Source organism: Engraulis encrasicolus, chromosome 9, assembly GCF_034702125.1.
Source record: "Engraulis encrasicolus isolate BLACKSEA-1 chromosome 9, IST_EnEncr_1.0, whole genome shotgun sequence".
NCBI lineage: Eukaryota > Metazoa > Chordata > Actinopteri > Clupeiformes > Engraulidae > Engraulis > Engraulis encrasicolus.
Window position 1 is genome coordinate 45,604,945 of NC_085865.1, and position 15,000 is coordinate 45,619,944.

Below are 15,000 nucleotides of genomic sequence, written 5' to 3' on the forward strand. Positions count from 1 at the left end.
AAGAACCCCTGTTGAGAAACACTATAGTACAGTGTGTATGCATGTGTGTCTTAGTGTGTACGTATGTGTGCACCTGTAATTTAGGTACATATGGGGCACAAACGTCCCCACTGATATTAAAACATAGAAAAGGTGTGCGTGTGCGTGCATGCATGTGTGTGTGTGCGTGCATGCATGCGTGTGTGTGTTGTATGCCTGCGTGCGTGCGTGCGTGCGTGTATTTGTGTGCTTGTTGTTGCTCCTGTGCTTGTGTGCCTGTGATATTAGATCCCACTATGCTACTGCTCCTGTGAAAGCCTGCCAAGCTCCCCACTCCACACACACACACACACACACACACACACACACACACACACACACACACACACACACACACACACACACGCACACACACACACAAAGCTCTTTCTTGCTTTCTTTCCCTGCTCTTCATTCCTTCTCTGCCTTTGTGTGTGTCATTCCTTCTCTCATTTCCTCTCCCTTCCCTACTGCCTCTGTCTTTCTATCTCACGTGTTAACACTTTGTTCCACTTTATCTCTCTTCGCACCTCTATATCCTGTCTTCCGCCTCCCTCTCTCTCTCTCTCTCCAGCTTTCCTCTCCCTTCATCTCTCCACACCTTTTCTTCTGCCCTCCTTCCCTTCTCCTTACCTCTTTAAACCTCATACATATCTCTCCTTCTCTCTCCTCTATCTCTCTCCCCATTTCTTTTTCTCTCTTCTCCTTCCACCTTCTTTCCCTCCCTGAGCCCTTTATTGTTATCCTTTATCGTTACCTCTCTCTCTCTTTCTCTTTCTCTCCTTCTCTCTCTCCTTCTCTCTCTCTCTCTGCACCTTGCGTGTTTATATCCGATGGAAGCAGATGGGCGGCCCCAGGATGCTGCAGACAAGGCAACTTACTAAAGGCCTGTGTGTGTGTGTGTGTGTGTCTGTGTGTGTCTGTGTCTGTGCTTGTGTGCCTGTGTGTGTGTGTGGTGTGTGTGTGTGTGTCTGTTTGTCTGTGTGTGTCTGTGCTTGTGTGCGTCTATGTGTGTGTGCGAGAGAGAGAGAGAGAGAGAGAGACAGAGAGAGAGAGAGAGAGAGAGAGAGAGAACGAACGACCGAACGAACGAGCGAGTGTGTACATGTGTTACTAATGGGAATAGTAGTTGCAATAATGGGCATGAGGGTGCTGGGTCCTTCAATGTCCAGTCTGTGCAAGTCTTGCGTGCATGTGTATATGTGTGTGCATGCGTGCGTTTTGTGTGCGTGTACATGCGTGTGTGCATGTGTGTGTTCATGCGAGTGTGTATTCGTGTGCGTGTGTGCGTGCGTTAGTGCGTGTGTGCGTTACAGTAGTGCGTGTTATCCAATGGCTACAGTGGTCTGCCAGAGGTGACTTGCCAACCCCATAGCTTTCTCAGCTTACTACGTCAGAGATCCACAGAGCATCAGCAGATCTGCTGCTGATCCAAGCAGGTCACCGCTGCCGAGCCATGACTTTAGCTGTGACCTCTCGGACATGGTGCCCGTCCCTCCGTGTGTGTGTGTGTGTGTGTGTGCACGTGCGTGTGCGTGAGATGGTTATGTGCAGTATATAACATGTAGCACATTTTTACCTTCAACTTTGATGGCTCCTTTTTTGATTCACTGTCGGTTTGGTTGCTAAGCACCGCATCTTCATCAAACAGCTATTCTGAGGAACATTGGGAGTAATTGATACTGACAGCGAGTGAGAGGGAGTTGTTTATCTAAACTCAAAAGTAAATGTCACAAAGTAAACTTGAAGCAAACTTTATTATTCATTTATTACTGGCGAGCCAAAGAAATCATATATTCATGAAAAACATCAGCCTCAACTTTTAATTCTGCCTGCAGGTTAAATCCCTCAAGGTCTTCTTTCTTATAATAGAACATGACACGGCGCTTTCTTGGTGTGAGTGTGGATTTTTGCTGTGTCACCCTGTTGCTGTAGGCTACTTTAATTATGTCTGCTGACGTGCAAAAATCCATAATAGGAAAGCATGATGTCACCTGTACCTCCTCCCGAATGATGAAACATGACACATCCGTTTTCCAGAGTGTCATTTCCATGATCCCATCTCAACTTTTAATTAATATTGTACATTTGAAAACATGCTATGTGGCATCACCAGGGCCGGTTCTGGCTTATTTGGCGCCCTAGGCGAGTTTGAGTTCTGGCGCCCCCCCCCCCCCCCCTCTTTTTTTTTTTTATACCTTACAGAACACAAGAGTAATACCGGTAGTAAGCTTAACTAAATAGCATCAAGAACAATAACTGTTTTGCATCAAATGGATTTCTGGTTCTTTTGGACAGCCGACCAACACATCAGATTGAGTCGCATGAAAGTACCTTCACTGTGTGGTGTCTTGGATGTAATGGTGGTGGTGCCCCCAACCCCAGATGAGAGGGAGGTTATCAATGTGTTTGAATTGTAAAATGGAATTGAAATGCCAGGAGAGTGGTACAGTGCATTTGCATGTCAAATGCATGTGTAGACAATAGGCCTACCAAGGAGGTCTGCATTGATAGCCTATCTACATTACCAACAGCATCACAAAGCATGGCAGCATAACAATTTTAATAAGCTACACATTTGTGCTGTCTATGATTCCAAACCAATTTCATTTCTGTACTGGAAATAGTGGTGCATTTGTGAGTAGGAGAATGAGAAGGGGGCTATCTATGTGTTTGAACCGGAGGGACAGGGTGAGAGAAAGGGAGAAAAGCTGTCACGCTTTTGAATTTCATAATATACAAAATATAGTAAATAGCCTCACTTGTCTGCAATACTACATCACTCAGCATGAAAACATGCTGTGCATGGTTCTCTTACATGATTAATGTACTTTGTAGGCCTATATGTCATTCTGGTCTGGAAACAATGTTTTTTTAAGCTTACAACAAGCAGGTAATTCATTCAAGTGGATGGAAGGAGATATGGCAGCTAAACTTGTTTTAAACATGGCACCAGTCTTACTTTACATTGCTGGTCAACCTAAGCAAGTATTATGATGTCAGGTGGGTGTTAGTGAGTAGGCTACTAACAGCTACTTTACTGGATTTCATTGCTTGGCATACTTGGCTAATGTTAGCATGCTAACTAGCGATTTCTCAGATCAAAAGCAAAGCTCTTTTCCCCTCTAATTCCAAACAGTAGCCTCATAACTATTAGGCTTTACATTATCACAAACGGTTGCTGATTAAACCACATACTTCCAAAACACCCTCTGCAACTCCTGCATCATGCAATGACTGGTTTAATGAGAACATAACAATTCTCCACCCAGCAGAGCAGCATTGCTGTTCGCGCTTGCCCTCTGTCTCTCGAATGAGTCTCCAAATTCAAAATAGATCGCACGCTGTCACTCGTCCCGCCCCCTTTCTCAGGACTGTCTGTTTATTGGTTCACAGACTTCCCAGAGACAGTTGAAAGCGATATTACTATTGGCTGAGGGGCGCTTTGCCGTGAGGAGCGCTTTCGCCACGCTTTGTTGATTGCGACTTCATAAAAAAACCTCCATATCGCAAAATTACGCATCGGAGAGCGCCATTTCGGCGCTCCTTCTTCACATTGCGCTATAGGCGATCGCCTAGCCGGCCTATGCTTATAACCGGCCCTGGGCATCACCTATTAGTTTGATGCCTCTTTCAGTGCAGGAACACATTGATGTTATTGGCCAGAGCAAAATCTTTTTGAGGATATCACCATGGATACTAGGCCCTACATATTTATTTTCATCTTAGTGAGGTAATCAAGGGAGACATCTTTTACCAAAGAATACACAGTGCTTATATCTTAGGTAGGCATACGATTGCGCTTGCCTCAGAGTGCGAATCTCGAAAGCTTGGAGGAAAAGTACCATGTGATTTCAAATTTCAAATAGATCAAGTAGGCCTACATTACAAATTACCAGACATTGTTAGTATCAACCTTTAGTAGGCCTATCACGCCATTTCATGTCTAAGTGGGAAAGAAACAGCGACAAATAATAAATAGGCCTAAATAAAACTGTTTGGGTGAATCATGCGCTCCAAGCTTTTTAACGTCAAGGCACAAAGCAGTGGGCTTCATTGTAAGAGTGCCAGAGTTTACCAAATTCAAACGACTGCAATCTGTGGGCACAGCGGAAAGCACCTGTGCAACCCACACGGCCGTCAGCAGAAAACGAATGAATCTCCCTTGCAATATGTCCGAGAACATCAGTAACACGCCGTAGCCTATGTCAAATGGCGCATTTGTCTACTTGTTTCGAGCACCAAGTTTCAGTGTCATTGCCGTGAATTTCTGAAAAAACCAAGTAGTTGAGCTGCACAACGTGACACTATCATACACAACATGATGAAGCGCCCCCCTCACGTTTGACATCCTCGGGCCAAAGTGTCTCTTAGGGGCAAAACATACCAAAGCCGAACGGAACGGTCGCGGGACGAACGTGGTCTTTCTGCTTAGTTTCGGCCGGAGTGTTTTTCTCTGTCTTTCACACTGACAGCGTCGGCGTGCACTGCCAGTCCTGTTAAAAAAAACCCCACAGCCAAAGCTAGCGTGCCAAACGCTCGAATTCTATTTTCCAAATGCAGTGCGCCGCTGACGCCCGACTACCGGTCGTACACACCAGAGCAGTAAAGCGGCATCTGTGAAAATACATGGAAACATATCTGTCCTTACACACCAACCGGCGGTAGTCGGGCATCAACGTCAGCTCCCGCGCCACACTGCATTTGGAAAATAGAACTCGAGCGTATTTTTCACGCCGGCGATCGGAGGTGTCTCATTCAAATGAATGGCAAAGTAGCATGCTGGCTTTGGCTGTGGGGAGGGTTTTGAACAGGACTGGCCCCGCATGCTGTCAGTGTGAAAGGCAGAGAAAAACACACCTGCCGAAACTAAGCAGAAAGACCGCGTTCGTCCCGCGACCGTTCCGTTCGGCTTAGGTATGTTTTGCCCCTAAGGGCTGACGCTCGACTACCGCCGGTTGGTGTGTAAGGACAGATATGTTTCAATGTATTTTCACCGACGCCGGTAAAAAACGCGGCCGTTCCGCGACGCGACGCTTTACCGCCCTGGTGTGTAAGACCCCTAAGGGGGTAAAGAGCGTGAACGTAGTGACACACACTTCACAGTGGTGTTGGTGAAAACGAAACGAAGTTGCCTCCCTCGGCCCAAACGCAAAATAATGCCGAAAATTGAATGCCCCCCTCAGTTGTCCTGGCTGCAGAGCAACTGGCGCGTTATCACTGCTTCTTATTCAATGTAGGCTACCAGCACTTGCATTGCACTCGCGCTGCACTTGTCTCACAACGCAATCAGCTGCGTGCTCCGGGCCAAATAGCCTACTCTCCCACCTTGTGGCCACAGGAGGGAACAATTTGAAGAACGGACATACATAGCCTACCTAAGGGCTTAAGGGTGATAGAGATGCTGAGACGCATCTAAAAACTTGGATCCAACGCGCGCAGTAGGAAAATAGAGAAAATAGAGACTGAAAAGATACAACCAAAAGGCTCTACTCGAAGGCTACACCTAACGCTGTTGAAAGATTGCTTGCCTCTTCCGCTCTCCCTGGCCATCTGAATGAGAGGCTTTTATCAAACGTCATACCAAATCTTTGTTTTTTTTTGAAGGAATATAACCGAAATAGTCCTGCCGCCGCGTGGGTTATATTGATTTGTGACACGCATGTGGGTGACCTTTATTGAAGTTGCATGTCATAGAACAGTCAAAGGAAATGGAAAATAGGCCATGTCATTTTTACAACAGTGGCATTGTTCCTCGGGTGCTATACTGTTTTGCACCAAGGAAAAGTTTGACGCCGTGCCGCTCACAGTGACCACACTATTGCTCATTATGTCGGCAAAGGGTATAGGCTACAACAGTAGGCTACCCTATTGTAGGCTATATTTTGGTCGTTTTGTAGGCTAGCCTACGTATCCCCTCATGAAACGGTATGCCTGCCGCGATTTCAGCACCATGGACAGTCACTCCACAGTCGGGCACCACATTTTACGCAGATAATTTCAAGAGACCCGTTTGTGCTGTTTGTAATTTAGGTAGCCTATTGCATTTAGCTGACACGATATTGGCAGTTAATGAGCATTTTAAAGTTCAATGAAAAGTTTACTTCTACTTTGATTGACCGGCGTATTAAAGCAAGCCCAAAATTATGAAGGGACAAAAAAAGAAGCCCATGTCGCTATAGGCCCGAGCAGAATTTGCAACCCTGCTTGAATAGCATTTCTACTAAAACTAGTTGGCCTAAAGTTACTATCATTTGGACAGCCTGATCTCCAAAAATTCCGTGCTCCTGGACACGGATGTTAAGGACACGAAATCCGTGTCCAGGAGCACGGATTTTGCCAAAATTCCGTGCTCCTGGACACGGAATTGTTTTCCGTGATGGGCACACGGAAGTGCTTTCTGTAGACTATTACCACAGCACTGTGTTAACTCTATCATTAGAAAATACATACCAAATGCTAATCCTAAACAAAATAATGCTATAGCAATTTAAGTTGTGCCCTGACCAAAACATTCCCTAACCTTAACCTGTCATTAAAGACATTTTTGAGAAATACCTTTTCCAGTTGGTTGCTAGGCTATCAAACTCATATACTGAATGAAAGAAAATTAGCTGTGCCCAGACCAAAACAATCCCTAACCCTAACCTGTCAGTAAGAAATGGGTTTTTTTTTTTAGACAAAATATTTGAAATTAGAAAAATCCTGAGAAAACACAAAGACTGTGGAAATAGCCTATAGAAAGCACTTCAAACAATTCCGTGTCCAGGAGCACGGAAAACAATTTCGTGTCCAGGAGCACGGAATTTTGGCAAAATCCGTGCTCCTGGACACGGATTTTGTGTCCTTAACATCCGTGTCCAGGAGCACAGAATTTTTGGAGATCATGTTGATTTGGAAGTTGTTACAATGCCCTGTAGCCTATGAGAAAAGCCGCATGAGTTACCAGTAGTTGCGATTTCTATTATAGGCCTAAGGCAGGCCACGACCGTTATATCATTAGTGATCGTCACCTCGCCAATGTAAAATTCCAGGCAAATAAAATTAGAACGTTCACCCATGGACTCGCCTGACGCAGTCGCCAGGTTACGGTAGAAAACCACATTTGCCACAACAAACACAAATACAGTGTGTACACATTGATCCAAAGTAGTGGTTAACCTGCGATATACACTTTAACTTATTTTGGTGCAAAGTATTTCTTCTCAAGTGGTTCTTCTCATCTAGATAAATTGCAATTGATATTTGCTACCACAAACCAAACCATAACATATTTATTAACTTTGTTTATGAATATTATTCAGTGACATTCTGTACATCACTTTCAACAAATGATCACATTATGTTTATCCTTAACCCAAATGATGTTCCTTTCAGGTTGTATGTTCATCATACATAAAGTAGCTCCTCTTCAATGAATGGTTTAATCAGGCAGTACATACAGCACATACTGTATATAGGTGTACTGTGTTTGGCCATTAATTTTTTTTCAGCTAGGAGCAGTCTTTAAAAAGAAGCCACACCTTGCATATCCTGCCTTTTATTACACAAACACGTTCCGACATGTGCAACACGTTTGTACAATTAAAAAAACACCATATGGAAGGTCATGCCTCTTAAAGGTACAATGTGTGAGATGTTTAGTTGTTCATTTCCAGAATTTATGCTACTCATTCACTAATATTACCTTTTTCATGAATACTACCACCACCATGAAATTCTAAGTATTCATTATGACTGGGAAAATTGCACTTTTCATACATAAAAAGGGCGATCTTCTCCATGGTCCGCCATTTTGAATTTCCAGAAATTGCCATTTTTAGCTACAAAAGTGACTGTACTCGGGCCATACTAGAAAATATTAGTTTATTACTTAGTTATCTTTCATGAAAATATCAAATTTGGCAATAGGCAAACCAGTTTCAAAGAGCAACGTAGTTGCAGTACCTTTTTTGACCATTTCCTGCACAGTGTACCTTTAAAAAAAATAAAATAATTGAATGCATTAACCTAGTCTACTGTATATTAGCCTACTTTTAACACAGGCTCACAGTATATGACACGACCACTTTCACCCATAATGCCTTGTGTACACCAAGTGCTACCTACGTGACCCAGGTAGCTGAGGTGGTTGAAGAAGTTTCGCCATGAATTCGCTTAATTCGCTCTGGACACGGCATTGACACGTTTAGCTAATCACATAACGGCTCTGGCTTGACAGCCTGGGACATTCGGAGATATGAATGTTCCCATTGGTTTTTGCTGAGTAGCTCATTCCAATTGGTTTTCGCTGAATGGCTCATACCATAACCATAAGATTAGCTTGACTTTAATCATTAAAATTCGTTCTGGTCGCTCAGTTTGCTTAGCTCCAGGCGATTTCGCTCTGGTAGCTTCATTCACCTTCCTTCCATAGAGAAATAACGTCTTCTGCTGCTCAGGTCGCGTAGTTCGTGCTTGGCAGAGGCGATTCTAGGTCCAGGTGGGGTCCCAAGCGAAAATGCAAAAGAATGAACATTTGCACCAAAATCACCACTACTGTAGTAAAATATGGGCTGCCTGCCTTGCCTGGTGGCAAGATACCCCTTGCTTGGTGTACACGGGGCATAACCCACACCATGTTCTGTCTTATTTTTCAGGTCGCAAGTTCATCATCGCCAACGCCCGTGTGGAGAACTGCGGCATCATCTTCTGCAATGACGGCTTCTGCCTCATGTGCGGCTACACGCGGGCCGAGGTCATGCAGAAGCCCTGTACCTGCGACTTCCTGTACGGGCCGCACACCACCCGGCTGGCCATCGCCCAGATCGCCCAGGCTCTGCTCGGCTCCGAGGAGAGGAAGGTGGAGATCGCCCTCTACCGCAAAGACGGTAGGACACTTTGTTAGTTTTTCTTCTAAGGTCTTTTGCTTTGTTGAGTTGAAACAAGACCGAGACACTTTACCGCAAAGATGGTAGGACATCCATGCACTTTTACTTTGTTCGTTTTTCTTCTATTTTCTTCTTTTTATTTGAAGGCAGGTTGCTTCAAAGATTTGAAACAAAGTTTGTTCTCAATAATAGTTTATACTCTACACTCTACCGCTTCTTTACTCTGTTGGTTGTTCTTCTACTTTCTTCATTTCATTTGAAAGCAGGTTGCTTCATTGATTTGAAACACGGTTTATACTCAACAATAGTTTATACTCACAGATAGCACTCTACCGCAAAGACGGTAGAGCATCCTTTACTTTTTGGACACACTTTACTTTGTTGGTTTTTCTTTTGAGGCGTCTTGCTTTGTTGACAGAGACACTTTAACGCAAATACGGCAGGACACCAAGGCTTTATTTTCTTCATTTTTTTAAGCAGTCTTGCTTCATTGATTTGAAACAGCACTGGATAGTTTACTCTCAGATTGCACTCAACTTACACTCTACTGCAAGACGGAAGGGCACTGACACTTTAGTCTCTTTTGAGCTTGCCTGCTCTTCCAAACTTCAGGTCTACGGTATGTGTGGCGCTTAGCAATTGGATGAGTACTTGGTAGTGGTGTCAACAATAATCGATTCGGCGATGCAATGCAATGCGGGGCATGGACGATCCATATCAATGCGGCAAGTTTAAATTACTTACGTGGATATTTCAGGAGCAAATGAATGTTAAGTTAAATAAAAGCACTTCAAAGCATTGAAAACTGCAAGACTGATACAGAAAACAGCCAATAAAATGTTGCTCAGTATCTGACTACTTGTATTGCCTCATCATGACTGATGAAACATTTGCTTTGCTTTCAGTAGAAATGTAATGCATTGCAATGCATTGTAGAATTGAATCGAATCAAATCCAATTGCTACCTCCTGAATTGTAATCGAATCGAATCGTGAGGGCAGTGCCAATGCACACCACTGCTTGGGCAGGTTTCTGTGGCTTTGTTTTGGTTTGATTGTTTTGTCACGCTGCAGTGATTTGTGGGACATGGAGGCATCTTCTTTCCCTGCGGTCAGACGGACGAGTGGAATTCAACTATGGTGTGTGTGTGTGTGTGTGTGTGTGTGTGTGTGTGTGTGTGTGTGTGTGTGTGTGTGTGTGTGTGTGTGTGTGTGTGTGTGTGTGTGTGTGTGTGTGTGTGTGTGTGTGTGTGTGTGTGTGTTGATTCGGGAAATATGAGCGTTTTTACCCTGTGGTTCAAAGAGAAATTGCTTTTCATGTCAGTATTTGCTTTTCCTTTTGAAATATGGAGGGCAACTCTCTATTTGATTGTTTTCTAGCAGTTGGTTCTACAGTGGTATAGAAATTGTAGGAATTCCATCATATTTGAGAAACCAATACCATGTCCATGAGTCCCTGAGACTGACATTTATGAGTTATTCAACACTGAACGCAATTTCAGATTTAATATGCAAGATATTTGTGCCTAAACAAGGTGAAAATGTCATGGAATTTTATCAGATTTAGAAGCATCATGTAGCCTGAAGGAATATTGGAATATTGATCTTACAGTACAGTAGTTCATCAAAGGGTTGTTTAGGACCTGAGGCACCTGTAGGAACAGTACCCGTAGGGATTGTGATTTTTCTATTACATCTACATCCACATCTAATCCTCACCCAAACCATATAGCTCTAACCCTAGCCTTCAGATAAGAACTTTGCTTGCTTCTCTCTGGTTTGAGTGTGTGATTGACGGCCGGAAAGTAATTAGTTTGGGTGCCAGGCATGTCTGTCCTGGTTGCATCTGGACTTTTGGGCTGGCGCCACCATGGATGTCCAAAGGGTAATGACACGCACTGGTCCCATCACAGAAAACTATGCCAGACCTAGTGTTGCCAGATTTCGGTTTCTCACCCAATTGGGCTGCTTAGGATGATCTGTCTGCGGGTAAAAAATGGTGAAAACGTTTTTTCTGCAGATTTGTGGCCATAGAAATCAATAGGATTCTATTAAAATTGGGCGAGATTCTGTGCTTCCATGGTTTTTTTTTTAGCATTTTTTGGGCTGGAAATCATCAGCCTCATCTGGCAACCCTAGACAGACTCCATCGAACCAGTGCTGACACAGTGGCCTGCCGATATGGCCTACCCCGTCTAACTGAGCTACAAACCGCTCCTGTGTCTATGGTGAGAGTATGGGCCAGGGTCAATGTTATAACAGGCTACTACGACGTAGTAGCTCATTTCAACAAGGCAGGCCATTTCGACAGAACACCAGCTCAGCCCTAACCCTCTTATTCCCTTTCAATAACCCGTCGTCGCACCCCCTTTGGGTCCCATGCAAATCAGTCAAGTATAAATGGAAATGAAGTGTCAGAGAATCAAAATGGGGGAGCGAAGAAGAAGAAAAAAATCCACCCATGGTGTGTGAAGCCTTGGGGCTTTTGAACGAGTCAGCTGAATTTTAATGTGTATCCTGTGTGGCCTGGATATGGAAGGCTTCCAGGTGCTTTACAGGCTGCCATGAGTGGAATATCTCAAGCCAACTCATTTCTGAATTGCTAAATGACTTTTAACGTGTATTTTAAGTATTAATGAGCAGAGAGAAGATGGATGTTAAAGCAAAGGTCATCTGTGTAAAAATCTCATGTCAAAGCAGTATGTAGGCCGCTAGCCCAAACGAGTGACACCATCACCCAGAGGTGTCTGGCAGAGGGGAATATGTGCATGACCTTGTGGTCATCGAGGCAAAACCACAGACTGCTGAGCAAAAATCCAATATATGTGAAGAGGCTGTGCGATCATTTTTACCACCTCTGACATGATATTTCCCATTTACCCACCACAAATTACAAAATTATATGGCTTTTATTCAGATCTTGAAGAACATTACAATGTATTTCATAATGGACACCTGTGCCCTACAAATGTAAATTTGTTAATTAAACTAATGCAACAGGGCAGGAAAATAAGGCTATGCTCTGTAGAGCTGATATCATTGAGTGTGATGTGTGCAACTGCAGCTATTCCTACGGCAGTTAGTCATATATGTTTGGTAAAACTTCTCCAGATAGCTGTGTTCAGTTTTTTTGATGGCTCATGAAAGGTTTGGATAGCTGCGTGTATAGCCTGGGTTTCCCATAACGAATTCAGCTATCAATGTTGCTGTACTGTGCCTTGGGGTCTACTCAGCAGATCATCAGCAGCTCATTATCTGAAACTACTCATGAGAATATTCCTAGTTATCTGGGGAAAAAACAAACAAGCTTTTTACTAGTCTCAATTTTTCCCTAACCATCAGGGCTGGACTGATAATCTGGCATACAGGGCATTTTCCAGATGGGCTGACAGTCCCCAGGGGTAGATACTGTTGCTTTTATGGTCTGTTTACTTGTTTTTTCTATCCCTATTGACTGGCGCACAGTTCGGAGTAGGTGCCCCATTGGTCCATCTCCAATATAGACAGTGTCAGATTAAGTCAAGCAGGATATATTTTGTAGTATGAAAGTCAGACGTCAGATGGAGTATGGCATTGATTAGTCTTTGGTGGTTATTTATTTATTTATTTATTTATTTGCACATTGGGAATGCCTCTTGAGATGCAACATCTAATTTTCAGTAGGGTCCCCTTGAAACTGGACAATACAGACAGTTTGAGACAAAACATTACATCGTACAAGACAACACATTCACACACTCATTCAAACAGCAGCCTCTTCGTTCCCCCACCTCTACAACCCCCAAAGCAATATGTTCTTGGTGTTATTTTTATGTTAGTGGGACAGGCAGTAAGTACAAGGCATACATATTGATATGCTTCAATGCTTCTTAGATAGTCCCCTAAAAACAAACAAACAAAAACTCCATACAGTAGTGGCACTGTCGTTGTGCCTGCCTGACGTGTGCCACTGCTGAAACGTCACTTACCCTTATATTTGTGAGGGGCCAGGTCAAACAAGAAATGTTGGCGTGTTTTTTGTTTTTGCCCGGGCGTCTGCCATATGTTTGGTCTGGCCCTGTACTGGTCTGCAGGCTCTTATGGACTATTTGGAATGACAGAGCACAGTATCATTTCACTCCTGGGTCAAGTCCAGGAAGCTACAGGGACATTTTCCACCTGTGGAAAGATTAGCATGTCTATGTTTTTGTGTGTGTGTGTGTGTGTGTGTGTGTGTGTGTGTGTGTGTGTGTGTGTGTGTGTGTGTGTGTGTGTGTGTGTGTGTGTGTGTGTGTGTGTGTGTGTGTGTGTGTGTGTGTGTGTGTGTGTGTGTGTGTGTGTGTGTGTGTGTGTGTGTGGCTATGTCTGTGTCTGTGTCTGTGTCTGTGTGTGCATGAGTACACACGTTTATGTATTGCATTTTTAGTAGTAGTGGGATTGCGTGTATAAAGAAAGAAAAAGGATTATGGAGCGATTAAAGAATTATGAGAGTGAAAATCCTTGACATACAGTTTCTACGCTCATCGGGCAAACTCCCAGACATCAGTAAGAGGAGACAATAGGCGTTAAAATATGAATGAAGCCCCAGCTCGATTCATAATTTCGCAGTCATAGCCATTTGCAACTGCTTAGCATATGAGAGGATGCTGCATAATCATGCTGAGTGCTATGATAGTCAGATTGCAAATGAGATGTAATGCCATATTTAGAAATCAGACAATGTGATATTTCAAAGGATAGGTATTATACCAGAGAGGATATTAGTCTTAAGTTGCGAAGATGGCAGGCATTTTCCAGATATTTGTCAGCATTATCTTGCAAATTAGAAAGTTAAGTCGCAGCTTTTGTTGCCTTCGTTGAAAAGTCTTTGACATGGGATTTTCAAAAAGCTCTCAAGCATTTGTCACAGAAAACAGTGTTTTTAAATAGTACTGTAGGTCTAGGCTATGCGATCTTTTGAACCAACAGCCGCCTGCACATGATTCCATGTGACCAACAGCCTCCTGCACATGCTTGATCAGTTCACAGATATAGACAGGCACAAACATGGAATATTTGACTTCACATACGGTATGTTTGTTCAAGCTCTACCGTACTATGTCCATGTGTGTGAGGGCTGTATGGCAGGCTACAGGTACTGTAGATGCCGTTGTCTCTGAGTCTCTGCGCTCCATACAGGATCCGTTTATTCTGCCACCCCTCTCCCACTTTCCCCTGTTTGCAATGTTTTACCACCTCTGTTCCTCCACGCCATCCTGCCAAACACAGTTTCCACTGTTTATACAGGGGCTTATCTACACCGTGAGTATACACAACTCAGGCCGGCCTGTCAGGGCAACACCACCGACCCAGGCATGGGACACACGCTGCACTCAACTGCCCGCACTGACGCTGATGAAAATGCTATCCGCTAGGCTAGGGCATAGCCGATCACTGAAATCAATCATTTTCTGCTCTATGCTAAGCTTCTGATCTTCATAGTCATGTAGTCTTTAGCTACTCTCCAGCCAGCTAGCCAGCTTTCATATAGTCGCAAATGTGAGTTAGTCACAGCTATTAAATATTCATTATGAATCCCCCGATTCCTGCCATAAACCATTAAAAGTCATTTGCAGACCATAACCAGGTCCGTTTAGTTCTTTCATAAGTGGTGAATGCTAACCACATGGCTATAGCCACATAAACACTAAGCTATTAGGCATTTCTATAAGTTGTTCATGCTAATATATTACTCAGGGCTGTGTGGTGTGTGTGTGTGTGTGTGTGTGTGTGTGTGTGTGTGTGTGTGTGTGTGTGTGTGTGTGTGTGTGTGTGTGTGTGTGTGTGTGTGTGTGTGTGTGAGAGAGAGAGAGAGAGAGAGAGAGAGAGAGAGAGAGAGAGAGAGAGAGAGAGACATGAGAGAGAGAGAGAGAGACAGAGAGAGAGAGAGAGAGATAGAGAGAGAGAGGTGTGAATGTCAGCTCGGGTTGTTGCACTGGTCTCTTCCACTGCAGTGCTGAAGACACAAAAACTAGGCTAAGCCCTGTGCCAAGATGCATTACACTGTTGGGCTTTATCAGTCGAAAATATAGTGTGAATTCAACCCTATGCTCAGCATATGTGATTTTATTATTATTATGATTCAACTCGTTGAG

The 15,000-nt window shown here is 43.8% G+C and overlaps 1 protein-coding gene across 1 annotated transcript in view; it reads left to right on the forward strand.

Annotated features, from left to right (window-relative positions):
* kcnh2b (potassium voltage-gated channel, subfamily H (eag-related), member 2b) overlaps positions 1-15,000 on the forward strand; it is a 384,306-nt gene that overhangs the window by 39,621 nt on the left and 329,685 nt on the right. Inside the window, exon 2 of the mRNA XM_063207230.1 lies at positions 8,658-8,888. Coding sequence (XP_063063300.1) covers positions 8,658-8,888 — 231 coding nt within the window. The remainder of the gene's footprint in view (positions 1-8,657; positions 8,889-15,000) is intronic.